The sequence below is a fragment of the Limanda limanda genome, chromosome 12 (assembly GCF_963576545.1).
Source record: "Limanda limanda chromosome 12, fLimLim1.1, whole genome shotgun sequence".
In the NCBI taxonomy this organism is placed as follows: Eukaryota; Metazoa; Chordata; class Actinopteri; order Pleuronectiformes; family Pleuronectidae; genus Limanda; species Limanda limanda.
The window spans coordinates 3,395,344-3,423,106 of NC_083647.1; the positions used below are offsets into that span (position 1 = coordinate 3,395,344).

Sequence of the window (27,763 nt, forward strand, 5' to 3'; positions counted from 1 at the left end):
TTCAGACTGCACAATGAACTCACCCTAGAAATCAAGAACACAGTCCTATGATTTGACTCCACAACCACTCGGAATCAGAAAGGATTTATTGCCAAGTAGGATTACACCTACCTGGAATTTTCTTTGGTAAATAGGTGCATACATTTAACATAAAGCATAAAAACACAATAAGTACTTCACATAAGAAAGAAATAACTGAATATAAAACAAAACAAAAATATATACAAGATATAAAAAGTAAAATAACAAGTAAAATGCAAAACAGGAGAGAAATGTGGGTGTGCAATATGCAATATACTGTTATGTGTGTTACTGTAACACAGAATTGAGGCGTGGGTGCCTTCAATCTGAATTGTGTAGATTCATAGTTTTTGGTGTGAACAAGATAGCAAAGATTCCAGAGCACACGTTGAGTCATTGTTGGAGGTATGTTGATTCTGTTACAAACCCCAATCATTCTCCACATTTTGGAGGAGCCTGTGAACGGGAGATGAGTCAGTTAAATCTGCTCTTCAAATCCCTTTCTGCTCACTGAGGATGTACTAAGTAATGTACTCACAGAGGTAGAGGGCATCTTGAACGCCTAGCAATTGGGCTATGTTTATTCAGCTGTAGCCACCCCCAACTACCTCCTAATGGGGTGGCCCAACGCCTATTATCCTTAGTCAACTTCTCTTGGTGCCAGGGTCTTTATTTCTACAACTAATTCATTCATTCTTTTCTATTTCTCTATGCTGCTGTTGTGTATGTTTTTTTAATCAGCCATGAATCTACTTGAGGCAGAAGGACTGAAGCTTTAGTTGGTGATGATGATGATGTGAAACAACTGGACCTCATCCAACGATCAGATGACTGGTGTCAACAGAAGGAAGACCTCATGTACGGAGCAGAATAATTTTATGCCATTCTTCAGGATGTGGAAGAGAGAGACTGGATAACAACAAGTTTGATTCTTTAATGAGATGTGATGATGAATCAATAGAATTAATAAACCACGTTCAGTTTCCTCTGAGATGACAGACACAAAGAACTTGTGTTTTATTCACTATATTCTCAGATTCGGTCTTTTACCTTTTACTTATTTCGGCTGTTTTTAGAGGTGGTAGTAACATTTTATAACATATAGTGCAAATGTAAAAGGCCTGTGATTAATTTTGAACTCCAACAACACGTTCATCAAAGGGTTCTTGTATGATTATAATACTGTGTATGTTGCTTTTTACCAGACGTGCTCCTTAGAATCATGAAAAAAAGTGGTAAAACAGAGTTTCATAGATAACTTTATCGCACATAAACTACATTAATTAATTTATAATCCAACAAAAAATGTAACAGTTGTGGATCAAGGTGGATCAAACATGATCTTCACTATAGGAAGATTAATCTCTAGTGTGTAATATTCAGTGAGTATAATTTACAGTAGAAATATTCAAATTGAGAAAGCACAATAGTGAAATAGTATTTTATATACATTTTACAGCACTTGATTTAGTCGTCTGTTTACTTTAAGAGTAAAGGCCAAAGACTGGAGGAACACAAGCTGCTCGTACATTTAAAATGTTTAACTTAATGTTTGACTGCAATGATGGTGATGGACGAAAGATGCAAACAGTCCGGGAGATGTTACTCATCACAGCTCATGTAGCAGCTCACCTCTGATCACACGTCTCTTCATGTTCTGCAAATTTTAAACACAGTGTACGCTCACAAACTAACTTCAGTTTGACTCATTACTAAATACATATTTAAGAGCATATGTGGACATTTGCACCACTAACTTTTCTGATTATTAAACATTATGATCTTTACCTGAGATGATGGAGGCTAACTGTGTTAGCAGATAGTTCTCAGCGCAGTTGAGAGGACAGTGTGGTCAGTGTCCAGTGTAGGTGGGTGTGTTTACAGTCCTCAAGTTGGAGGTCAGAGGTCAGACCCAGCTCCTCCTATTGGTCCAAATATGGTAAATATGGTACGCGTCAGCCTGGTTTCAAATCACCAAGATGGCGCTGATCAAATTCGAAACTGTCGGCTTCAAATCTACATTTTTGGACTCTTCCACCTGCTCTCACTTCAATTGTTTCCCCTACTGCACAAGAGACTACCAACTGATATAGATATCCAAACGTGCCAGCCACTTACTCCAGCCAAATGGCTAGACACTAATGTGATGTGCTGATTCTGCACCTGTTGATATGTTAATCGTGGTTCCTCTGCCATCATTCATACACACCAAATACTTATCATCCAGTGAATCTTCAATAACTTTCCCATTCAAGTCAGTCAGCGAACCCCAGCAGTTTACAACAGTAAAATACAACAGACACAATAATGAGGCACCGATATTAATCCAAATATATAATAGTGAAACACAGACAGGGACCATTTCACTGCATAAGGAGTACAAATGAGTAACTCTTCCAATTCAGAACACAGTGCAGCAGTTTTTCTATTGGCTGTCTGAACACATCAGCTTGGTCAAAGGTGAACAAAGGTGAACTCTGACCTGTGAAAAGAGCTGCCTGGTGATTGAACTGATACAGGGAATACTTGAGTTGTAAGTGTACTGATATAATACACATGACCTATTATTCAAGTTGCCTTTGTCTCAAAGTGTGCATGGATTGATTCAAACATAAATATCCCTCTATTGTGAGTCAGCCCTAGTCAGGAAGATTTAAAAAAAGGAAAAACGGTTATGTCATACTAACTCAGTTCTGGGATATTGTCCATGCAATTAAACCTTTATGATATTGATTAAGGACTTCTCACACAAAAATGCATGAAGAGGTTCTTGAATTAAAGAGGCAAAACATAATGCAAATGAACTATCTTTATGCATGCAGCCCAACTAACCTTGATTTGGATTTGTTTAAACAATTTTCAGTCCTGTGTGTTTCAGTTGAGCCTGCCCTTGTTTACATTGGAATCACGACCGTTTCTGTAATGTACAACGAAAAGTACACAGAAGCATCCCACTCTATAGCACGTGGCCGAGCCCTGCTTGTGATGTACAAGTTATACAAATTGCAATAATATTGAATTCTTTCTTATTTATCAAGTACTGTGTGCGGTCTTAACCTAATTAGAACCAAATACCAAACATAAACAAATCTGTGATACTTTTTTTGTGGTATTGATTATTACTGTCTCTGCCTTTTGATTAGAGTTTGTACTTTGGGATGTCCTTCCAAGCTTTGTGTCTATATACTTCAGGAGGCCTGGAGGGACAGGGAGGGACTTTATAAATGGTTGGGGTAGAAGTGTTGCTGTATTAGTCAAGACTGAAGAGTTAAAGAACACAGAGCAAACTCTTTATTATAGCCCATGATGGGTTATAGGAAGCTGTGCCTGTTACTGCTGTTGAGCAGCTACACTTTGGCTCGTAAGTAGTTATCTATTTTATTTTAACATATTGGAGTAGGACTTTTGCTAAATCTTGCTAGCATGCTTATTTTTTTGTAATTTTTTTGTAACACGCACACATTCATATATATATATATATATTTATATATAGTTCCCAGCCAACATACTTATGATTAAGATTTTATCTTAATCATACAATCTTTTAAGAAAAATATAAGAAAAAAAGTGGAATAAAACCAACAAGCTCAGTTCTGCAGTCGAGTCACAAAGCTTCAGTCTCACACGCGGTCACATGGTGCCGTCCATTATACCTCCATAAAAAAAGTCAAAATGTGGTAGAGGAATTTACAGCAGGCATTGAGGTAATTAAAATATTCTAGGCTTATTTTTTAAATTGAGTTTTAAATGATTAAATAAATACATAAATTCCAGGGTGAAATACGCATATAGGGTGTGTAAATATGTGTAGAAACAATATTTGAGTTCATAAAACAGCTTACCCTTTGCAGTTCAATTGCAGAATGTGTTATGAACATATAGATGTAACCATCGCTTTAAAATACAAGGAAATAAACGTAAAAAAATAACCCACCCAGTCCTTTTTTATTTATTTGACATATTTGATGCAGTTAAACTTAACTTTTTTTTTGTACTTGTATTTTATCCTATTATCGGTACTATGTAATCAAGAACAATCCTTTTTTTTTAATAGTTCTTGTGTGTGTTTGTGTGTGTTTGTGTGTGTGTGTACTTGCCCCAGCTGGTGATTTAAAGGGACATATAACTCAACTAAAAATATATTTCTGCCCACGCCTTTTCAAGCCAATTGTACAATTTCTCAGTTGAGTTGTAATCAACAGTTTTTAAGTGACATAATGTTTAGTATTCACACAATATTTTACTCTTTGTTTTCCAGAGGAAGGCAGTGACATCAATGAACCAACTTCAACATGTCTATGTAAGTAGATGTCATTTAATCAAAATTTAACTCAAAATCTAATTAAACAACGTAATTGAGTTGTTTTCTTTAGGCTATTGTACTATTATGGTTTATAAAAATGTACGTGGATTTTTTTAAGCAATAAAAAACCCTAAATTAATTTGAATTATTCAAATTTCCAAACACTGGACTTTCTCAACTCCTAGAAGGGGCTTGATGCTCTTTGTACCTATGTGAGCTTAGTGTGTATGTGCATAGGGTAGATAGAGGGGGTGGGTGATATGGTGTTCCTCACAGACACACTGACCTGCAGTGCTAAACTAACAAACACATGACTTGTTTACAGGAGATAGCAGCAAGCTCTAATGAACTCTTGCTTAGTGCTGTTTGTTATTCAGTACAATAACAGTTTTTCATTGTTGACAGCATCACTTAAATCATTCACTGCTCCTCCCTGGTTGTGATTTGGAACTTTGACTGAAATTATCTAATATAGAACAAAGTAATCACTATAGGTTTGGTATAGGGACAGTTATCTCCCTTTAAAGCCACCGTTGGCTCGAAATTAGTTGATCAGCACTTAGAGCATTGAAGAGACACACATTCAGAGAGTCAGTATAACTATGTGATACAATCATCTTACTGCAGTGGCATCCAGATTCAAGGCCTACAAGAAATACGTGTACCAGTACACAACAGAGAGCAGAAATGGTGTAGTGGGCAGTGCCAACATGAGGAACGGCCCCAAAGTCTCTTGTCAGGTACGTGACTGTTATGTGTCCCAAACGAAAGTTCTTATCTGAGGTGCCTCTCTGTCTCTCTGCTGACCCTGTGTCTGCTGTAACATATCATTAGGTCGAGATCGAAGTCCCCCAAGCATGCAGTTTCATCATGCACACCAGAAACTGTGCTCTCAGTGAGGGGTCTGTCCCGGATGCCCAGGGTCAGCCAATCTACAGGCAGGCCCCTGGCTCCGAGGCCTTCAAGGCTGCCATGGAAAAGTTAGTGAAAACCTTAATGTGGGCAAATACACATGCAGTATTGTGACATCTCCTTTGTGATGAGATGAAAAAAGAAAAAGGGAAGAAAAGCAAATGTTTATATGTTGGGTAGATTGCATTATCATTAAAAAGTTATAATTGAAATCTAAGGCATTTTAAAATCATGGGCTTCCATACATAACTCCTAATGAATTAAAATGTTGCAAGATGTTTGAATCTGCATCTTAAAATTTGATTGCATGTAAATAATTTGTTCAAAACTCCCCACTGCCCCAAAAGTTAAAGGAAAGTTATAATGTTTTTCCCAAAATGTCCGAAATTTCTATCACTTTTCAATAGCCGTTTTGGAGTGTTGATCAATGCTTTCTGATGTTCTCCAAGCCATTTTTTTATTTAAAGTGAAATATCGGAGTCTTTACACTACACTATTGGTGAATAATGATATAAATATCAAATATATGTTTCCCTCTATGTCTTGACAACTTCAAAATACATTTAGTTTAAGTGTAGAAATAAAATGTTTTCCAGTTATTTAAATATGCAATGATTATACTCGCTTTGTGTGTTGCACCTTTTAATTAAGAATTGTGATTTATAGTTTTACTAAAAACTCAGATTAAGGCTTGAAAGATCCCCTTTAATACCTGACTCTGAATTAAGATACAGTATACATACAGACTTGGACAAAATTGTTGGTACCCTTCCGTTAAAGAAAGAAAAACCCACAATGGTCACTGAAATAACTTGACACTGACAAAAGTACTAAAAATTTACTGAAAATTAACTAATGAAAATCAGACATTGCTTTTGAATTGTGGTTCAACAGAATTATTTAAAAAAACAAACCGCAATTCAAAAGCAATGTCTGATTTTCATTAGTTAATTTTCAGTAAATTTTTATTACTTTTGTCAGTTTCAAGTAATTTCAGTGACCATTGTGTTTTTTTCTTTCTTTAACGGAAGGGTACCAACAATTTTGTCCACCTGTGTAAATAATCTTTTATGTACTCCTAATACATCAGTTGGTGTGCACATTGAGATATTATAATTACTTTACAGTAATTCTTTGGCACCATGCTGTTCAGGAACAGGACACTGTCAGATTACCAAAACATATTTGAAGTGACGAGAACAAAAAGAGTGTAAGACTTTCCTGAGTTGAATTGATGGCCATGTTTACTGTTAAATGTAACATTGTGGTTTGTCTATTCTTCATTCAGGAACCCTCTGAAGTTCACTGTAGAGGACGTCACCACTGTCCAGCTTTACCCCGAGACAGACGAGCAGGTCAACCTCCTCAACATTAAGAGAGGAATTGTCTCGGCACTCATGGTGCCAGTTGTGGAGGAGGGACAGCACAGCATCATGGTTAGTATCCTCACACAACCCAAAGAGGATTCAAGAAAAGGCACAACTTCAGCAGGAGGGTGTGCACATGAAGATGGGTTGTAGCATACAGTTATCAATACAGCATTCATATGAGAAATCAAAGGAGGTTATACACAGGAAAATAACATGGCACAGGCCAAATTATGGTAAACGACAACCTGCCAATAAACACACTTACACTTGTATGTATAATACTTTTAATATTTATGAGCTAAGTCCCTGTTTTTTGTTGTCTTTTCAGAGCACAGTGCATGGCCTTTGTGTAACGGACAACCTGGTGAATGGCACCACAGATGTAAAACTGTCCAGAGATCTGTCTCAGTGTGACCAGTTCTATAGCAGAGAACTAGCCAGCAGCCCATTGGCCCTGCTGCAAAAACTGGTGAGAGAGATTTAATTTAATAGTATTATATTCCTATTTTACTATTATTATTTTTTCAATGGGATGTATCAAAATTATTTTGTATGTCCAATACAACCACTTGTATTTAAAATGGTTTACAAAAAATTGGGATGGATCCCGAAGGTTGCCAAAAATAAAATGGTCTAATTATTCCTGCAAATTGAACGTATACATTACTGTGAACACTCATTGTTAATTTTTGTTCCCAGCATCATCCCATGTCAAAGCTTATTACAAGCACTCAAGACTGTGACTACCAGTTTGATAACAGGGGAAAGCACATCTTGAAAGCCACATGCACAGAAAAACACATCTACCTGCCCTTCTCCTATGAGTAAGTCATCATTTGCATGCATGTGTGTGTGTGTGTGTGTGTGTGTGTGTGTGTGCGTGTTTATCAATATACACTTTGCATCACCTTCTAATCTGCTTTGCAGGGACAATGGGATATCATCTGTGGTGACCCAGGATGTCAGCTTTCAAAGCTCCAAGAGGATCAACAACAGAGTATTTGGTGAGCTGTCATTTGAAGCATGTCTGCAGCCTGATTGTATAGGTTTAGTCCACATCCTGGATTGAAAACATAACTATGTGTGTACAGATGTGAACCCTAGCCAGAGCAAGCCTCTCCACTTTGAAGACCCTGATGATAAAGCTCCAGTCCAGACGAAGGACAGTGCGCTTAGCACACTTCAGGACCTTGTGGATTTAGCAGGCACAGACCTGGGTGAGAAGAGGCCCAGTCTATTCCATAAGCTGGTGTCCAGCCTGCGTGTCCTGAGGAATGAGACCCTGAGCCAGACAGTCACTGAAATGCTAGATATATCAGGCTGGCTTACCTGGCAGGCTCTGCTCCAGTGTGGGACTCCGGAGTGCACCAGTGCCATCCTCCAGGCCATCAGGACTATTGATGGGGTGTCACTAGAGGTGGATGCTCTAGTCTATGGGCTGAGTCTACAGGCTGATCCTGATGCAGCACGTGTCAGAGATATGCTCAGCATGGCTCAGTATAAACAGAGTAAGGCAATCATGTATGCTCTGGCCAACACAGTCAAGAAGTAAGTATATGGATGTTGTGGGTCAAAGTTCCACAAAGCTTTACTCCATGCAAAGCAATGCTGCTATGTGCTTCACCACAGGAAGCAATTGTTTTATTCTCATACTGATTGGAAGTGAACGGGGAGGCGAAGGTTTCCCACTGATAAATTCACAAATGCGAAACAAACTTTTAACATGATGAGATTGTATACATACAAGTAAATGCTGAGGCTTAAATTCCACACCATTCACCTCTCTTCCTAAAGTGGAGATATTTAAACGTGTAAACCCTTTAAAATGTTTGTGACACAATGTTGTGAAAGCCATTCAGCATTGAGAAAGAATGAAAATTAAAATTAGCTGTCACTTGTCCATAGGTTCCATAAAGGAGAGGTTACTCCAGAGGTCACAGATGTGTCAAGGTTTATGGAGACGCTCTTAAAAGACTGCTCAGGAGAAGTCCTTGATGATAACCCTGAATTTCCCACTGACCCTGATGAGATGTCCTTCCTTGTACTGAAGGTAATGATGATCACGCAAACATCTCACATACAGTCGTGTTACAGTCCCTTGCATAAGTATTCACCCCCCTTGGACTTTTCTACATTTTGTCATGGTATAACCACAGATTAAAATGTATTTCATTTTCTGATTTTATATAATGGATCATAATTTGGAAGTGGGGGGAAATATTACATGGATTTCAAAATTATTTACAAATAAAAACCTGAAAAGTGTTGAGTGCATATGTATTCACCCTAGGGTTGCTCGATTATGGAAAAAATCATAATCACGATTATTTTGGACAATATCAAAATCACGATTATTCAAAAGATTATTAATATGTGCCCTTATTCTGAAGTCTAACCGGAAGTACCAGTCACTTTCGGTTCCGGTAAATGTCCCTATCTGCCCCCCCACTACAAGCACACAGACAGAGAGAAAAAGAGAGGGGGGGGATGGCTATGAGGATCATCATCATTTACTCCCGAACAACTAAATTGAACGGGTTACATACAACAACAAGCGGATAATCGCGGGTCCGGTGTGAACAGCCAGGCGGTAGCGCGCTGGAGAATGGACGCTGCGCCGGACGGAACACTTCCACTCGCGCTGTTTTTTAAACACCGCCGGTCCCCACACACACAACTCGTCTCCTTCACGTTACGGCTGCTAGAGAGTGAGTGCCAGTCAGCGGGGCCGTGCTGAATGCTTTAGGGGAGGGACTGAATTGCGCATTCGCGTCTCTTTAGAAAAAAATGCCAAATAATCGTTTCAAAGATCGTTTGACCCCATAATCGTAATCACGATTAAATTTCGATTAATTGAGCAGCCCTAATTCACCCCCTTTACTGTGAAACCCTGAACAAAGATCTGGTGTGACCAATTGCCTTCACAAGTCACATTTGCAAGTCACATAATTAGAACATAGGGTCCACATGTCTGTAATGTAATCTCAGTATAAATACACCTGTTCTGTGAAGGCCTCAGAGTTTGTTATGGATCATTACTAAACAACATCATGAAGACCAGAGAGCTCACCAAACAGGTCAAATATAAATTTGTGGAGAAGTATGAAGCAGGGTTAGGTTATAAATAAATATCCCAAGCTTTGAACATCTCACTGAGCACCATAAAATCCATCATCTTGAAATGGAAGAATATGGCACAACCACAAACCTACCAAGACAACTGACAAGCCGGACTAGGAGAAAATTAATCAGAGGAGCCACCAAGAGGCCCATGGTAACTCTGGAGGAGCTGCAAAGATCCTCAGCTGATGTGGGAGAATCTGTCCACAGGACAACTATTAGTTGTGTACTCCACAAATCTGGCCTTTATGGAAGAGTGACAAGAAGAAAGCCGTTGTTGAAAGGGAACCATAAGAAATCCCATTTGGAGTTTGCCACAAGCCATGTGGGAGACACGGCAAACATGTGGAAGAAGGTGCTCTGCTCAGATGAGACCAATATTTAACTTTTTGGCTTAATGCAAAACGCTATGTGCGGTGGAAACCCAACACTGCCTATCACTGAGCACACCATCCCAACAGTGAAACATGGTGGTGGTAGTGTCATGCTGTGGGGATTCTACTCTTCAGCAGGTACAGGAAAACTGGTCAGAACTGAGGGAAAGATGCATGGAGCTAAATACAGGGCAATCCGTGAGGAAAATCTGATGCAGTCTGCACACGACTTGAGACTGGGGTGGAGATTCATCTTCGAGCAGGACAATGAACATAAACATACAGCCAGAGCTACAATGGAATGGTTTATATCAAAGCATGTTAGTGTCTTGAAATGGCCCAGTCAAAGCCCAGACCTAAATCCAATTGAGAATCTATGGCAAGACTTGAAAATTGCTGTTCAAAGAAGGTCTCCATTATTTGACTGAGCTTCAGCTTTGTTGCCAAGAAGAGTGGACAAACATTTCCATCTCTAGATGTGCAAAGCTGCAAGAGACATACCCCAAAAGACTTGCAGCTGTAATTGCAAAGAAAGGCGGTTCTACCCTGTATTGACTCAGGGAGGTGAATATTTATGCAGCCAACAGATGTCAACTTTTTTGTTCTCATTATTGTTTGTGTCACAATAAAAGGTATTTTGCACCTTCAAAGTACTATGCATATTGTGTTGATCAAATGGGAAAAAGTCAGTTTAAGTCTATTTGAAACCCAGCTTGTAACAGAACAAAATGGGAAAAATGTCAAGGGGGGTGAATACTTATGCAAGGCACTGTATCTTCACTGATGAGTCAACTTAGTGGAATTTGGTTCAAGATCCTAGTATCCAAGATGTTATTTTTTTTCTTCTTCTCTAGATCGTTGGTGTCATGGGCAAAGCCATGCAGGCTGTCAGCCCCAGCTTGATTTCCTCCATTTTGCAATGTGCTAAGAAAACAGACATTCCTTTATCTAACCAAAAGGCAGCTATACAGGCCTTAAGGTTGATGGACATGAATGATGAGGTAACACACACTTCTAGTACATGCATGGAAGTGTGATGATGAATACATGTGCTGTTTGACATTTTAACAAATTAACATAAAGATAACAGCAGTAAAGAGCACCATATCATGATTATAAATAGAATATAATTGTTAATAACTGACAATGGAATATTGTGAAGATCTTCTGTACAAACATTCAGTAATTTATCATTTGGTCAACTACAGGTCAGAAGCATTGTCATGGAGGTTTATAAGGACACGCAGAGCTCCGTTGAAAAACGTATTGCAGCTTACCTGATTTTGATGAAGAGCCCACATCAAGCCCTTATTAAACACATTGTGAACAATTTGGAGAACGAGAAAGACGGGCAGCTCAAGAGCTTCCTGGTCTCTCACCTGAACAACATCCGCAACTCTGATGAGCCACAGATGTATCAGTAAGTAATCAGCCAGCAGCAATATAGTATTACATTGAACATGTACAATAAATAAATCGTTTACAGTCCACGTAAAGAGGTTATCCATGGATTATTGGCATGCTTCATGTTTATGTGTATGGTCAAATCTTACAAGGAGTTTTTGATTTGAGAAAGAAAATAGCATGATTGCTGTTTTGCCCTGAGCCATCTGACATCCCTTATGCTCCTTCCTAAAGACTCAGGGAATACATTGAGTTGGCCTTGACAGACCATCCATCACCTCTAAACATGGTTTTTGATGGCATGTCACACAACTACAAAATAGACTCTCGTCTGGGCTCAGCACAAACCAACATCATCTTCGATAGCAGGGATACTTTACCGAAGGAGGTGATGCTGGAAACAACACTCAGGGTTTTTGATTACAACTATGACATCTTTGAGGTATGTTTTCAAGAACACATTTTTATATGTAGTGGAGGCATTCGCATGAGCTTTGCAAAGATTTTTCAAACAATCTATTCTATTCACACTCCACCCCATCAAGGTTGGTGTTGAGGGAACAGGATTTGAACCAACAATTGATGCTCTTTTTGGAGAGAAGGGTTTCTTCCCTGACTCCATCTCCAAAGTCATGTACTGGGCCGAGGACAAAGCCCAGGTGCTCAGACCTGTTTTGGACAGAATCGCCCCAGACAGAAATAGAATGAAAAGACAGGTGAGATGATTTTTGAACAGACTTAACATATTGTGCTTGTCTATTCTACATGAATAAAACATTGCCTCAACTTGAACATTTACTACTGAACATGAAAGCTGTCATGAAGTAACATGGAAATACTGTTATGTCTGAGCGGTGTGGCAGCATCATTGCTTTTGCATGGATACAGGCTAAAACATAGATGTCTTCAGGTCCCACAGGATCTCCTGAAAGATATCACAAACAGCCTCCAGAAGCTCATGGATGAAGTCCGTTTCTCTCAAGCACCGGAGGCCATCACCTATCTGCGGCTTCTGGGAAATGAGATAGGATACTTGAAGTCCAGTGAAATGAGAAAGATGGTTGAAACTCTGAACATGTACTACCATGTTTTCTTCAAGGTTCTACCAGCCAAGGTTAGATCTGTTGTTTGCTGACATGAACTTTGTCTATTTAAACTGTATTTTTTATCCAGAAGAAATGAGTGAATTCATGAAAAGTATCAAGGCCAATTGTTTAACAGCATAAACACAAAAATTTTTGTTCCCTTGGCTATATGACTAAAAACAAGAGTTGGTTGACAGCTCAATGTTGTGAACTAAAGCCTTGGCCAGATCTTGTATCAACATCAACCACAATGCAGTACAACAATTCACACCTGTCATTAGAATGCATCTCCACATGTGTCTGGAGTGACCACTTGTGATTGGATCTCATTTCCCAGATCTACACTGAAATAATAATACTTTCTCATTTGAAATTATAAAAAAATCTACATGTAGTGATTTGTTTCAACAATAGAGCTGTCTATGATTGCAGCAGGACTGCTTGATATATAGTATTGAAGTTATCCTTTAAAATGATTACCCTCATCAATGCTGCTAAAAACATTAATCCCGATGATGTTTTCCTACACTTGACATCTATTTCACTTCTGTCCGTCCTGGGAGAGGGATCCCTCACATGTGGCTCTCTCTGAGGTTTCTACGTATTTTTACCTAAAATTAAAGGGGTTAAAAGGGTTTTTAGTCGTTTTTCCTTACTCTTGCTGAGGGTTAAGGACAGAGGATGCCACACCATGTTAAAGCCCTATGAGATGAATTGTGATTTGTGAATATGGGCTATACAAATAATATTTGATTGATTGATTGATTGATTGATACCTGTGATTTGAATCACCTCAGACAGACGTTAATACCAGGTCTGAGCCAAAGAGTTGGTAGCCATGCCAGCAGACCTGTGGTGCTATATGTAGGCATAGCAGTACTTTGACCTGGATGCTAATGTCAGCATGCTAATGTGATCATAATAACAATGCTAGGCAGTGTGATGAAGGATATATTTATATCCAAAAATCACAGTTTTAATGTTAATTATGTCTTACAGCAACCTTTGACATGGAATATTTAAATTGTTTGCCTTATTTTGAGCCATTTACATATTTGATAGAGCACTCTAATGATCATCAACTGAAAGTGATGTATTCATAGAAACTACTGGGTTTTCCTTCCAACAGTTCCTTTCATCGTTGGTTTCCAGCACTGACAATGAAGTCTTTGCCCACTATATCTTCATGGAGAGCGCGTTCTCTCTACCTACTGCCTCTGGTTTCCCTCTGAAGTTCTCATTGGCTGGTGTGTTTGCACCTGGTGCCAAAGGAGGTCTGGTTCACTCAGGTCGTAGCGGGAAAGTAAGTTAAGCTCTTCATTGTTGCCTACATTGAAAAAAAAAATATATAATTTTATTTAAATGAAACTGGGTCATTGTTTACAGCTATTATGTTCTGTTATTCTCCTTGCAGACTAAATTGTCCTTCATGCCATCACTTGGGCTAGAATTTATCACACAAATGGGTGTTCACATTCCAGACTATGTGGAGGCTGGGCTTGAGATGCACACTAATATGTACCATCAGAGTTCCATCAATGCTGAGGTCATTATGAACAGAAACCAGATGAGACTGTCCATACCTGCTCCTGAGTCAAACATTCAGTTGCTTCGTATTAGGTCAGTGTCACCTGGGTCAAATGATAAAAAAGCCATTTAACCGTTTTCTCTCAGTATTCATAACTGTCCTTTTTCTTGTTGAAATACAGCAACAAGCTGCTGTCAGTCTCCTCCGGTCAAACGAAAATAGTGCCATCACTGGTGGAGGACAAGACAGACTCAACTGACTGCCAGCTCCTATTCAGTGGTTTGAAATTCTGCAAAATAATGCGTTACCCTTATGCTGCTTCCATGGACAAGGCCCCATATTTCCTCCTGACTGGAGAAACCATGTAAGCGGTGGCTACATTATAAAATATGAAGTGAACATCAGTTGGTGGGGATTTCTGATCTGCGATTTCTGATTGTTGTATTTTATATTTGGGTAGCTAATACATCAATAGTGTATCTCTGTAATTGTTTGATATTTACATTGTCCTAATGGAGTCCTCCTTTATTGAATCAACAGGGTTTTTCCAGAGTGCCAGATTTATTGAAACATTTAATTTCACGCAGGTTTGCAGTGGAAATCCAGCCCACAGGAGACATTTCACAGTACACGGCAACCATCACTTTTGAAACACTCAGAGAGGGTAAAAAGGGTCATCACAAAGTGGACACTCTGAAGCTAACAGTGAAGGCAGAAGGTACATCTATTATAACATTTGTGTATGTCTGTTTGTATGTATATGAGTTTTGGCCAGCTAGTAATCATACGGCTAACACATGCAGTTGTGATTAAAAAAAACAATGGGTATAGAAAATGCAATTGAACATAACCCTGGATTTTGCCTCACTGTCCCAAGTTGGCACCGTCATGACCTTTAATCGTTAAGAATTCCTGAAGGTACGCAATAAGCTTAGGCTAAATAAGTTTAATGTCTGCTGTTTCTAGGTGATGATTCAACAGAAGCCACTGCAACTCTGAAATACAACCGCAATAAGAAAATGTTCACCTCTGAGGTCGTCATTCCTAACTATGATGTGGAAGCAGGCATCAAGCTGGCGGTAACTGACAGTGATGCTAAGGAAAAGAAGATGCGAGGTATCACCATTGACATCACAAACAGGAACATCCCACAGCTGACTCTTGTTGGACGTACAAGGTTTGTACTGTTGTTCTAATCATTTTCATGATAGACATTGCTAGCCTGTAAGCTGCGATGCCTGGTTTCTTGGCCCTTTAGACAGGGAATGAGTGGATGAGAAACATCCCAGGAAATGCAAACAATTAACAAATTAAGTTGTCTCTTATCAACATACATGTCATTTATTAAAATTTAGGCTTGACATGATGAAGAGTGCCATGCTGCAACTGCAGATGGTCATCCCCTCTCTGAAGACAGATGCGTCTGTCACTGCAACCTTAAAGAGGGATGAAGATGTGCTCATGGACTTAGAGACAATCATCACCCTCCCTGAGACATCGTACCAACAGAGAGCTTTACTTAAATATGGTAACTTACAGCTATTCAGTCAGATCTTCAAGAAATAACTCAGATTAAGAATAGTCATTTAATTATAAGTGTTTGCATGCGTTTTGAATTTTTCTTTACAGATGATGACAGGTTTGAAGTTGAGCTGAAATCCAACGTGAATTCAGAGATTCACAAATTGATCCCAGATGTAACAAATTATCATGAGCAGCTGCAGCAGCTCATTGACGATGTCCTGGACCAGAAAGTGGCAAAGTCTGATATGAAACTTCGTCACATAGTCAACAAAGGAATTGAGGTATGTGCTTTGACATTTGACACTATATTGTTCTTCCTAAAACCCTGACATCATCATTGCAAATGTGTGGTCTTGGCCACTATCAATTATGATTCAGTGACATATTGAGAACATGCATCTCCCCCTGTAAAATTGGTGGAGTTAGGAAGTTAGGTACAAAGCTTTATCCAGGAAAAAAGTCTGTGACATAAATCGCCATAATTAAAACATTGGGCAGTTGCTAACAGACTCATGCACATGCAAACTCAGTAAATTTACTAAAACTGCAATTCTGCATTCAGGTGTTGCAAAAGCAACGCATCGAATTTGAATGGCCTACACTCACTGCTAATGAGTCAAAGTTTTGGAAAATGTAGAGATCCTATCCAATCCAAATCCATATTGATTGGCGAGTACAAAGCTATTCGACAAAGAATCATCATGATTCTCTCTCTCTGTCACTATGTGTAATTTGAGTGCTTTACAGAAGTACTTTTTGTTTAAAGGGAGATTTAACTGATCTTCATGTCACTCTGAAGGCAGGTAACATATGGCTGGACAAACTAACAGCACGCGTTCCCTACCTTGCAAACCTACGAAGTAAAATAAGCATCTCAGATCTCAGCTTGCCTGCTGTGCCTGAAAAACTGTTTCTACACTTGTAAGTATTTAATCTAGAGTTTGAAAAAAATAATTGCTTTCAAATAAATATGGTCTTAACCCCCTTTCCTTTTTTTCACCTTAACAGTGACAGCTTGTTCCGTTACCAGTTCAACAAGGATAAGCTGGCCATCTCGCTTTCTCTTCCACTTGGAGGCAAAAAGTCAGAGGAACTTAACATTCCAACCACTTTGTCTATTCCCCTCATAGATTTAAAAGAGATAGGCCTACATATCCCCGCCAAAACCTATCCATTACCATCATTTACTATACCAGCTTCTTTGGATTTCACTGTACCCCTTCTCGGTCTGGCTGAAGCATCCACCAAGATCAACAGCAATTTCTACCAATGGGAAGGCTCCATCTCTGGGGGCAACAACTCTGTTGATTTCCCCAGCTACATAGTGCAGTGCAAGGCCATGGCTCAATCACCTATCAACTTACTGTCATACAAGCTTGAAGGTAAGAACCTTCAAAAAAATGTAGATTATTCATGATAAAAAATGTTGCTGTAGGATTTTGCTGCATTCACGTAGATGGTTAAGACTAAGTTGTCCTTGTGTAGTTTTCATGAAATTTAGTTTGTTCTATCTGGATATCCATCTGATGCACATTGCAGGGGTTCCTGCAAGATGTGTTAAAATGAATTATGAACTAATGCTTAACATAACATAAACCATCTGGTCAGAGCATATTCTAGATCTTTTCCTGTGTAGTTACAGATAGTTATAGTAATATAATTTATTTTTGTTTGTGTCAAGGAACTGGGATGACGTCTGGAAGAGCTAATGACTATCTCAAGTATCTTCTAAATACTTCCTTCAGCCATAGCCTCATTGACACAAGCTTCAGTGTCTTAGAAACCTTAAGGATTACAGACAAATTGAAGGCAAAAGCTAACTATAAGATGGAAGCCTCTAGTCCAGTGGGCTTGCAGGCCTCTCTCTATTACTCTGGCCAGTCAACTTCCACTCTAGATTCAGATGAAGTCTCAGGAGATGGCACCCTGGATGGATTGCTTAGAATAGGTTCATTCTACACCAACTCCTCCTACACAAACAGCTACAATCTGCGTCCACAAGATAGAGAGGGAAGAGGAGAGTCCACCCTGCACTTTGACTCGCCATTTATACAAATTCACAACAGAATTCATGGAGTCTATGCAAACTCTGAGTTAAATATTGTGTCTAAAACCAATGCCCAGAATGACATCCTCAAGCATGTAGCAGAGCTCAAGTATAAGGATGCACAACTAATCCTAAAATGCAATGCTTTTGCCACAGTCATGGAAAAATCTGTCAGTAACAAAATTGAACTTGGTGTGTCTGATCAAATGGCCATCCTCCGAATTGAGTCACAGGCAGATGATGAAACAAATAGGGCATACTCACTTATAACAGGATCCCTGGATTTGAATGGACTTGAGGTGGACTCTGAAGGCTCCCTCACATTTGCCACAGGTCGAGGATTGCACAAAGCTTCTGTTATGTTTGGAAGAAATGGTCTGACCACAAGTGGAACTAACGGCATTCAATGTAGCCCTGTGACCATAGAGAATATTTTCAATGGTGCCATAGACAACAATGGGGCCTCCCTGTCCTCCTGGACCAAAGCAATGGCTGAGGAGAGCCGCGGAGAAGTGAACATCGAGGGTAAACTCACAGGCGTGGAGGCCTCCTTGCATGGCTTACTCAAGGGCAATGCGTATGATGCAACCACAAGAAACAACATGGATATTGTACTCAACCATCGGGCTCTGAATTTTGCGAGCAATACCATGGGAGCATTGAAGCAGATGAAAACAGAAAATAGCCAAACCCTGACTCTCACTCTGTGGACCCTAGCTCTTACCTCAAAGACTAACAACATCATCTGTGAAGATGTTTACTACAAGCAAGATACCAGTCTTGATATGAAGCCATTTGTTGCATCAGTTGATATGACAAATGACCTCAGATTTTATGATGTCAGTTTAAAGAATGAAGGCCACATGAAGCTTGAGCCAATTAAGTTGGATCTGAGTGGCACTATAATGGGAGCATATAGAGAAGAACACAACATTAAACATTCATATGAACTGACCTATGAAGATATGGTTGGTACAATGAAATTCAGCATGTCTGGAGATATAATGGATGCCCAGCTAAGTCACAACTGTGAACTTGAGTTTGCTGGACTTTCCTCAAAGTCAAAATGTGAAGCAAGAATAAACTCGAAGCCACTACGTTTGGACAGCACCATTCGCACCATGGTAGTGCCTTTCAGTGTCACTATTGATGCTCTTGTCAATAGTGATGGAGAAATTAATCTATATGCACAGCACACCGGACAACTATACAGCAAGTTGTTAGTGAAAGCTGAGCCTTTGGCTCTTGCATACTCACATGACAGCCGGGTGTCAAGCAAACATTTCCTTCCAAGCGGAGAGTCTTCCACTAATTTAGACAGCAAATTTGATGGCCTCCTGGCACCGAATAACCAATATATGACCTGGGAAGTAAAATCTAAACTGAACAACCACGCATACAACCAGGACATCACTACTTACAATAATCCTGAGAAGATTGGTTTCGAGTTTTCAGGAGCAATATTAACAGACATTTTCAGCAAACTGAGCAAAGCCCAGAGATCACAACCAGAAACAGAAGAGTTCAATGTGGCTGGTTTTCTCAAGTATGACAAGAACAGTGAGTGTCATATCATTGATATCCCGTTCATTGAGAGCCTTCCTGCTGCTTTTGAGAGTCTCAAGAACACACTTGTACAAGCATTAGAATCTCTTCAACATTTCATTAACAATTTAAATATTAATAAGGTAGTCACTAACTTTAGAGCCAGGTTAGATTTACTACCAATGCAAGTGAGTGACTTCATTCAAAAGATTGAATTAGAGAACAAAGTGAATCAAGTAAAAGCAAAACTAGATTTTTTCATCACTGAATTTGCAATAACAATTGATGACTTGGAGCTTGTGATGAACAATTTGAAAAATAACTTGGAAAACACAGTGATGGACAGTGCCACTAAAATAAGAGAGCTCATCCTTACAGTAAAAAACAATCTCAAGGAAGGACATCTTTCTGCCAAGATAACCAATGTTCTCTCAAAGATTGGAAATCAGCTTCAAGCCTTTGATGAGAAGTATGAAATCAAGCCATCGCTTATTAAAGCACTTCATGCAATTGAGGACATTATCCGACAGATTAATTTACAGAAACTCACAGAAACCAGTGCGGCATGGCTGCAGAAGCTTGATTCTAAATATAGAATAGTAGACATATTAAAAGATAAACTGTCTGAACTAAAACAGGCAATTGAGAAGTTTGACATCAACAGGTTTTTCCAAGATATAAATGACTACCTTCTCTCAATCAATTTGGCCATGTATTTTGAGGAGCTATCTTATAAAATTCCCTCTTCGGAAATAGCAAAAGTGATTGAATCTATGCATGATGTTATCGTTAACTGGATTGATGAATATGAAATCCCCAACAAACTCAATGGTGTGTATGCCTACATTAGGGATCTACTTTTAAAATACAATCTTGACAGTAAACTTAAAGAATTAATGGATCATATGGTGATACTTGTCAAGGAGTTAAAAATTGAAGAGACTGTTCAGTCTGTAGCAGATGCTTTGAAATCTATCAACATTGAATTTGTTTATGATAAAACTATGCAATTCCTTCACAGTGTGACAAGCCAGCTTAGAGCAACTGACTTTAAGGAAAACATTGATGCCCTTAATGAACAAATATCATCAATGCTAAAGTCAATGAAGGAATTTGATCACAGTGCATTTGTTGATGAGATCAACAATAAAATAGCTGACCTAACAAACTATATCAACGAGCAAATAAAAACATATGAGATAGTTCAAAAAATTGAGGCCATTAGGGATTTCTTTAAAGAGATTCAAAACTCCATCTACACATATTTGGATAAACTCAAAAACACAAATATTGCAGAAGCTGTAAAGAAACTAAAAAAGGTGATTGACACTACATTTTACAATGACATTAAGCTGAAAGTGCAGGATATCCTTGAGGACATGAGACAAAGAATCCTTGATATGGATATCAGAGATGAAATGTACATTCACATCCAAAGAGCCAGTGAATCCTACACCAATATGGTTGCCTACATTACTGTGCAATTTAACCAGCTGATAGAGAAGATAAGACAAGTGGTAAATGACAATAAGGTAATTTCCCAGATAAAGAAAACTGTAGATAGAATTTTGGATGCACTGAAAAGAGCAGAGATTGAAGTTGGCACCTTTACTTTACCTCTAACTGACCTTGTCATTCCGTCATTCATCATCAATCTGAACAAACTGCAGGAGATTAACATCCCGGCTCAAATATCAGTCCCTGAGTTTACTATTCTGAACTCCTACACAATCCCTGCCTTTACCATAGACTTCAATGAAATCAAAGCAAAGATTGTTGCAATCATAGATGACATCAAAGAATTTGAAATCCAAATGCCTGACCCTGAGGAAATATTTGGTGACCTAAAATGTCTCTACCTATCGGACCTACCAGATTTATCATTCTCAGAAATAACTCTTTCAGAAATAAAATTTCCAGCCATCGTCATCCCCAAATTAAATGTAAAGGACTTTGAAATCACAATGCTAACAATTCCAGAGATCAAATTGCCTGAGGTTCCCAGTGACATATGTATCCCAATTTTCGGTAAACTTCATGGAGAATTTAGAGTGAATTCCCCACGGTACACTCTTGTAACCACGGGAAAGATTGAAAACTCGACGACCACACCAACAAACCCACAGTTCACAGCCACTATTATTTCTCATGCAAAATCGCCAATTGAGCCCCTTGAATATAACTTTGAAGCCACTGCTCAGTTGGGTGCTCCCAGAATGAAGAAGTTGCTATTCACAGAAACCGTTAAAGCTACACACATGGCCTTCTCCATTGATCATGAGGGATCCTTAACACTTACAGGCACTTCTGCTGAGGCTTTTGCCAAGACTAATACCAAGGTCACAACCCAAATGTACACAGCAGACTTGGTCAACAATATGTCACTTACTTTGAAGAGTGGAATATATGCAGCCATAGACACAACGTACAACCACAATGCGGACATCCCATTAGTTGAAACTTCAAGTCAGGCATCACTGAAACAGAATATTGCTGCTGCAATAGAATCTGGCAGAATTACTGTGACTGGAGAATCTTCTGGTAATGGCAAGTGGTCCATTAAAGACTACTCTGATGAAGGCACACACACAAGCAATATAGATTTAAACATCAATTTCAGCACTGCCAAGTTAATGTTTACTGGAGAAACAGACTGTAAGGCTTTGAAATCAAAGCAATCGCTGACTGCTGAATCAGTAAGCTTAAGCCATATCACTGTTGAAGCACGATGTGAAACTGAAGTCCCATCTGTCAAGAAAAGTGTTATGGTTTTAAATGCACAGACACATATTGGAGACTTGAAAGTTGCACTGACTGCCTCTCATGATGCAGAATTCACTGGGAGTCTGATTGGATCCATGTCCAACTCATTGGACTTTTTGGCACATCCATTTGAGATTGTGCTTGACATTAAGAATAAAGTAAACTCAAGAATGTCCCTCCCCTTAAAACTCACTGGTAAAGTGGATCTCCAACATGACTATGGAGTCATAGTAAATGCTGACAAGCAGCGTTCTTGTTGGTTTGCCCTGGCAAGATTCAACCAGTACAAGTACAATCATAACTTCACAGCAGAAAACAATGATGTAGACATCCTCTTTTACTCATCAGCTACTGCAGAGGCTAATCTGGACTTTCTGACTGTTCCTCTCTCTATCCCAGAAATAGTCATCCCTTATCTTGAAATTAAAACCCCTGAGGTCAGACATCTATCTCTGTGGGAACAGGCTGGATTCAAAACCCTGCTTACCACTCCTCAACAGTCATTCGATATGAGCCTGAGGCTTCATTACCACAAGAATCCAGATTCGCACAGCATTGAATTACACCTTGAGCCAATCTACAATGCCATCAGTGATAACGCTTACATCATTCAGGCCCAATTTGAACAATCAAGAGACAAAGTAGTTGTGCTTCTAAAAGATTCATACAATCGGGCAAAGTCACAGTATATCAAACACAAAATTGACACTTCTAGCCTGCCTCCAAGAATCTTCACATTACCTGGATACAAAATACCGATTCTTAATATTGACGTTTCTGCATTCAGTGCTGAGATGCCGGCTTTTAGCTACTTTGTTCCTAAAGAGGTCAGTACACCAAGCTTCAAACTTCCAGCACTGGGTTTCTCTGTACCATCGTATACCCTTGTGCTACCATCTTTAGAGCTACCTGTCATCCATGTTCCAGAAACTCTAAGTGAAATAAAGCTGCCCACATTGACACTACCAACCATTCAGAACAACATTGTGATTCCGGCCATGGGTAACACAACTTTTGATTTCTCCTTCAAATCCACAGTGATTACCTTGAGTGCTAATGCTGGCCTTTACAACCAGGCAGACATTGTTGCTCGATTTGGTGCTTCCTCAACATCTGTGTTTGATGTTTTAAATGGAAAAATTGATGGCACAACCAGTCTGACAATGAAGAGAGCAATAAAACTTGCCAGTACCATATCCATGGAGCACAACAATGTGGAAGCAAACCATGAATGTGCCGTTAGTTTCACAAAAAGGAGCATGGAAGCTTCTGTAGCTAACAATGCAATAATCAATCTACCCTTCCTCCATTTAGAAGTCAGCCAAGAACTCATCGGAAATACCAATATCAAGCCAACTGTTGCCTCCAAGAAAAAACTCAAATACATGTTTAACATTCCACTGCTTGAATCCGTAGGCAAAGGAAACCTTGATATAAACTGGGCACTGGAGGCACTTTCTTCCTATGTTTCACTGGAAATGTCTACCGAAGGGAAGTCCGACTTAACAACAATGGGAAGTTGTAATTTTATTGGATACCTAGAGAATGAGGCCAGTTTCTACCTTAATGCCAACCGTCTGCGTTCAACTGTCCGGACAACCTTAAACTCACACATTAAGAACGAAGAGAAGCAAGAACGAAGCTCAAACAATAACATATTCCAGGTCGACTTGAACAAGAACTTGGCTCTTGAGGTTTCTGCCCAGCGAATGTTTGCAACAATGGATTGCATGTGCAATAACACTGTTAAATCAGCATCTTTCAACACAAATGGACAGCACATTGTCAAAGGAGAATTGGAATTTGTTCCTTTAACAAACCTCAAGGCTATGTTGAACATTGATTCAAGTCAGCCAAGTAGTTGGGGTGATGTTGGACTGATTCAGAGCATCAACCTGGCCATCAGCTCAGAGAAGCAGTCCCTTGCCTGGAGTGGTAAGGAACAACTGACATCTCTTACCCATGCTTGTGATTTATTCATGTTGAACGATGAATCTCAGGTACGCATGGATTTGACTGAATCAGTGGAAGGCCACCTAGCTTTCTTGAAGGCAGTTAAGCTACCTATTTATCAGAGGACCCTCTGGGATGTGTTACAATTTGACAAGGTCACAACTATGGACAGCTTACAATTCCTTAACATATCTTATGGCTTTGTGTATACAAAGTCCCCGGATGGCCAGGAGTATGCAATACCATCTAAACTATTTGAAAATGGAATCACTTTTAGCATTCCTGAAATTCACATTCCTTTACCAGCTTGGGGAGAACAAATTTCACACTCCATTAAGAACATAGATATGCGCTTTGAAACCTCTGATGTTGCTGATCATCTAAGTCTTCCACCTGTGATCTCAATTCCACCCTTTGATTTGCCATTCACCAATTTACACGTGGAACCATTTACAATTGATCCAAAGAACCTGAAGATTCCAAAGGGAATTACCACTCCAGCGTTTGAAATCATGCTCCCTGGTTTGCCAATAATGTCAGTGCCCAGTTACGATATTAGTATTGAGTATCTGCAAGGGAAAATGTCATTCCTTTCATTCAAGATGCCAAAATATGAAATCACAGTCTCATCTTTCACACTGCCAAAATCTTTTAGCATTGGAGAGCATACCATCAGTCTCGATGACGTTACACGCCAGATTTCAAACTTTGAACTTCCAACAATTACAATTCCAGAGCAAAGAATTGAAATTCCTGAAATTGCCCTACATTTGCCAGCAAGTGTGTTTATCCCAGCTTTTGGGGCTCTTAGTGCCACTCTTAAGATGTCATCCCCTATCTATAATGTATCAACAACTGCCAATCTGGAGAAAAAGGACTCTAGCCTTGCAACTTCACTGAATTCCTTATGCACTTCTACCATGATCTTCTTGGAATATGACTTTTCTGGTAAGACTAGATCACACTCTATTCGAACATTTTGTCTGAATTACGATATTTCAATATAAAGAGATCGTATTTTATTGATGTCTCCTCAGCCACTGCAAACCTTGGATTTGATAATGGAGGAATCGATGTACATGGGAAAGGGAACTTAATCCACAATGATGTAAATATTAACTGGCAACATGTTTTGGCGCGCAACCTGAGGTAAGTGTATACAGTATATTTTCTGCTTCTATATATTTTTTCCCAGCTTAACCTCTGTAACAGTAAAAAAATTAGAAGATAGGTGGAATAAAATAAGTAATAGTTATTTTTTTAAAGCTAAATCTTGGCTCTCATACAACTCCAAGTCCAAAGAGATATATTATTAGACAGTATTCTAAGAACCAATTTCCATTTAGTTACCTTATGGTTCTTGAGCAGAATTTTTAGAGAGCTAATCTCAAAAAGGCTACCATGACTTTCTGAAGCAGTCTGGTAGGTGTCATGAGCTTATATGTAATGCTGCTGCCTATGGTTGAACAAGATAAATCTTGATTAATTGTACTATAAATATAGCTGTTTTTTCTTTCAGAATGAAACGCCAAACTCTTCTGCCTGATTCGATGTAAGACTTTTTTTTCTTTTTCTGCATATTTCAGCACTTCTCATAAGTTTTTGTGTGAAATAAATGCACTCTAAGAAATACTCCCTTAACCCTTTTCCTGTTTTACAGGGAGTCTCGTCATACTCTTAATGTGGACATCACCAGCCCAACATTTAGTGATGTGAGCTTCCGCTTCGCTTCCCGCAAAGATGGCATCACAGCATCCATGTCTTCTTCAACCTCTGGCTTCCTTGGATTGCAATTTCAGCGAAAGTCTCCATCACAACTGATTGGAAAACTGTTCAGTCGCTACATGGTAAATCTTTTATTTGCATATTGTTGTCAAAATCCCAAATTGTTTTAAATCTACAGATGGATCACGGTATATGCTGTGCAACCTTTAATTGCAAATATTCTCATTTTTTCCATCAATTTCAGTCTACTCCTGAGAAGGATACTGATGTTTTCACTGCCAAAGCCACATTGAGAAGCTCTCAGAAGTTAATCTTACAGATGTCATGGAATCTGGATTTCCTCAATGATGCTATTGAGGGTACCAAGGAGAGGATTCCTGCTATGAACAATGCCGTACTCAAATTCATTAACAAGTATCACACTGCCCACTTTGGCTTTGACCTCAACCGAGGCAGCATGAAGCTAAAAAACACAGTTTCCAATGCCATCGAGAGAGTCTATAATGAGGTCCCTATATCTCTTAACTCACTGCAGAGTTCTGTCCAACACCTTGGGGAGTCAATAAATGTGAAGGTTGTTTTAGACACACTACCTCAGGATGCTAAACAAGTGTTAAAACGCGTTGATAGACATATAATGGCCTTGCTAATTGAAGTCAAAGAGTTGCTGAACGCCACAAAGTTTACAGTGCCTGGATCTGAAGAGACGCTCTCAACATTACATGACATGTTTGTTCATGCTCATAGGTCTGTATCAATAGCCACTGACAGGGCAATCCAAAGGTTTGCCCGCCTCATGGAGAAGGTTTCTAGATTCATCAGGGGGATTGAGTTCACCATACCTGGGACCGAGGTTATTGTCAATGGAAAGGAGATCATAGAAAAACTGGAGTTTACTACCAGATCTGCATATGATCAGCTAAGAGAATCACTGCGTAGGGGGCACAGTTTGATTCATGTCACAGTTAATAGCCTCTTTCAAGTGATTGTTGAAAAAACTACGAATATTATTACCTACCTGAAAGAAGAAAAGGTAGAAATTGCTTCTCAAGTTGATGCTGTCTATGGAGAGGTTCTGAAATCTTCAAAACACCACATTGAGAAGGCAAAGAGACAGATGGGTGACTACAAAGACCTTACCAAACTAAAGATTCAAGAGGCTTATAATGCTTTAAATATGGAAAGTGCAAATAACAATACCAAGGAGTTTATTTCTATTTTGCAGTCACACCTCTTGGGAGGACTTACCGAGGGTGTAGACTTAATGAGAAGGGCATCACAGAGCACAGCGCCATACATTAGAGTGACCAATAAAAAGGCTGAAATGGAAATTCCCTTACCCTTCCGTTGGAAGTCTTTCAGCAACTGGCCAATGTGATCCAGTCAGTGAATCAAGGATTTCTTCAACAAGGCTAACCACATTTATGTCCGGGTAAAAAAAATTGACTTTTTGTACATTGCCAATAAATATTAGTTTAAAGGAATTTTAGTTCCTATGAAATATACACAAGTTATTCTCTAGTGATATTGCTTTCAACTTGACAATTTATACAGTTATGCCCAATTAATGTTTAGCATGTATTGAAAGATATTGTTTGATGATGGTGGTCAATTAAACAATAATAAAAACAAATCTTTGAATTTCTCACAGTGACTCCACATTTCTGTAAGTAGCAAAGTTATCTGTCTTAAAGACAGTAGTATAACATTTAACCAACTATATGAAATTTCTACATCACTCATTCGAGGAAAAGGTTCAAGTCAAGCAATCAATCAATTAATCAAACTTTATTTATATAGCACATTTCATACAAACTGTAACACAAAATGCTTCAGATTAAAAACACCACCCCAGTACACACACACACACACACACAAACTCACGCACACACACACAAAAAAAGTGGCTCAATAAATCACTAAGAGAATCAAACAGGAACTGAGCAAAGCTGTCCCACTTCCCATCCACACGGACCATTTAACCTCCCTTGGTCTGTATATGTATAATACCCACCAGTCAGCTAGAACCAAAGCAAAATACACAGAACACAATAGTTTTTTTGTTTTACTTCAATAGCCATGACATACA

At 39.1% G+C, this 27,763-nt stretch overlaps 2 protein-coding genes across 2 annotated transcripts in view; both read left to right on the forward strand.

Moving 5' to 3' along the window:
- The window catches only part of LOC133015150 (histone H2A-like), a 543,969-nt gene that overhangs the window by 189,274 nt on the left and 326,932 nt on the right, over positions 1-27,763 (forward strand). The gene's annotated exons all lie outside the window — the stretch shown is intronic.
- apoba (apolipoprotein Ba) lies at positions 3,254-27,322 on the forward strand. The gene is made up of 29 exons (XM_061082279.1): positions 3,254-3,382; positions 4,280-4,321; positions 4,952-5,064; positions 5,159-5,304; positions 6,525-6,672; positions 6,935-7,075; positions 7,306-7,430; positions 7,534-7,610; positions 7,698-8,154; positions 8,512-8,656; positions 10,955-11,101; positions 11,309-11,520; positions 11,739-11,946; positions 12,050-12,220; positions 12,415-12,618; positions 13,719-13,892; positions 14,004-14,209; positions 14,299-14,481; positions 14,705-14,835; positions 15,084-15,294; positions 15,473-15,645; positions 15,747-15,922; positions 16,441-16,562; positions 16,650-17,023; positions 17,323-24,897; positions 24,987-25,098; positions 25,469-25,501; positions 25,610-25,796; positions 25,919-27,322. Exons 1-29 carry the CDS (start codon positions 3,325-3,327, stop codon positions 27,050-27,052), a joined length of 13,185 nt encoding a protein of 4,394 aa, XP_060938262.1. The 5' UTR covers positions 3,254-3,324; the 3' UTR covers positions 27,053-27,322.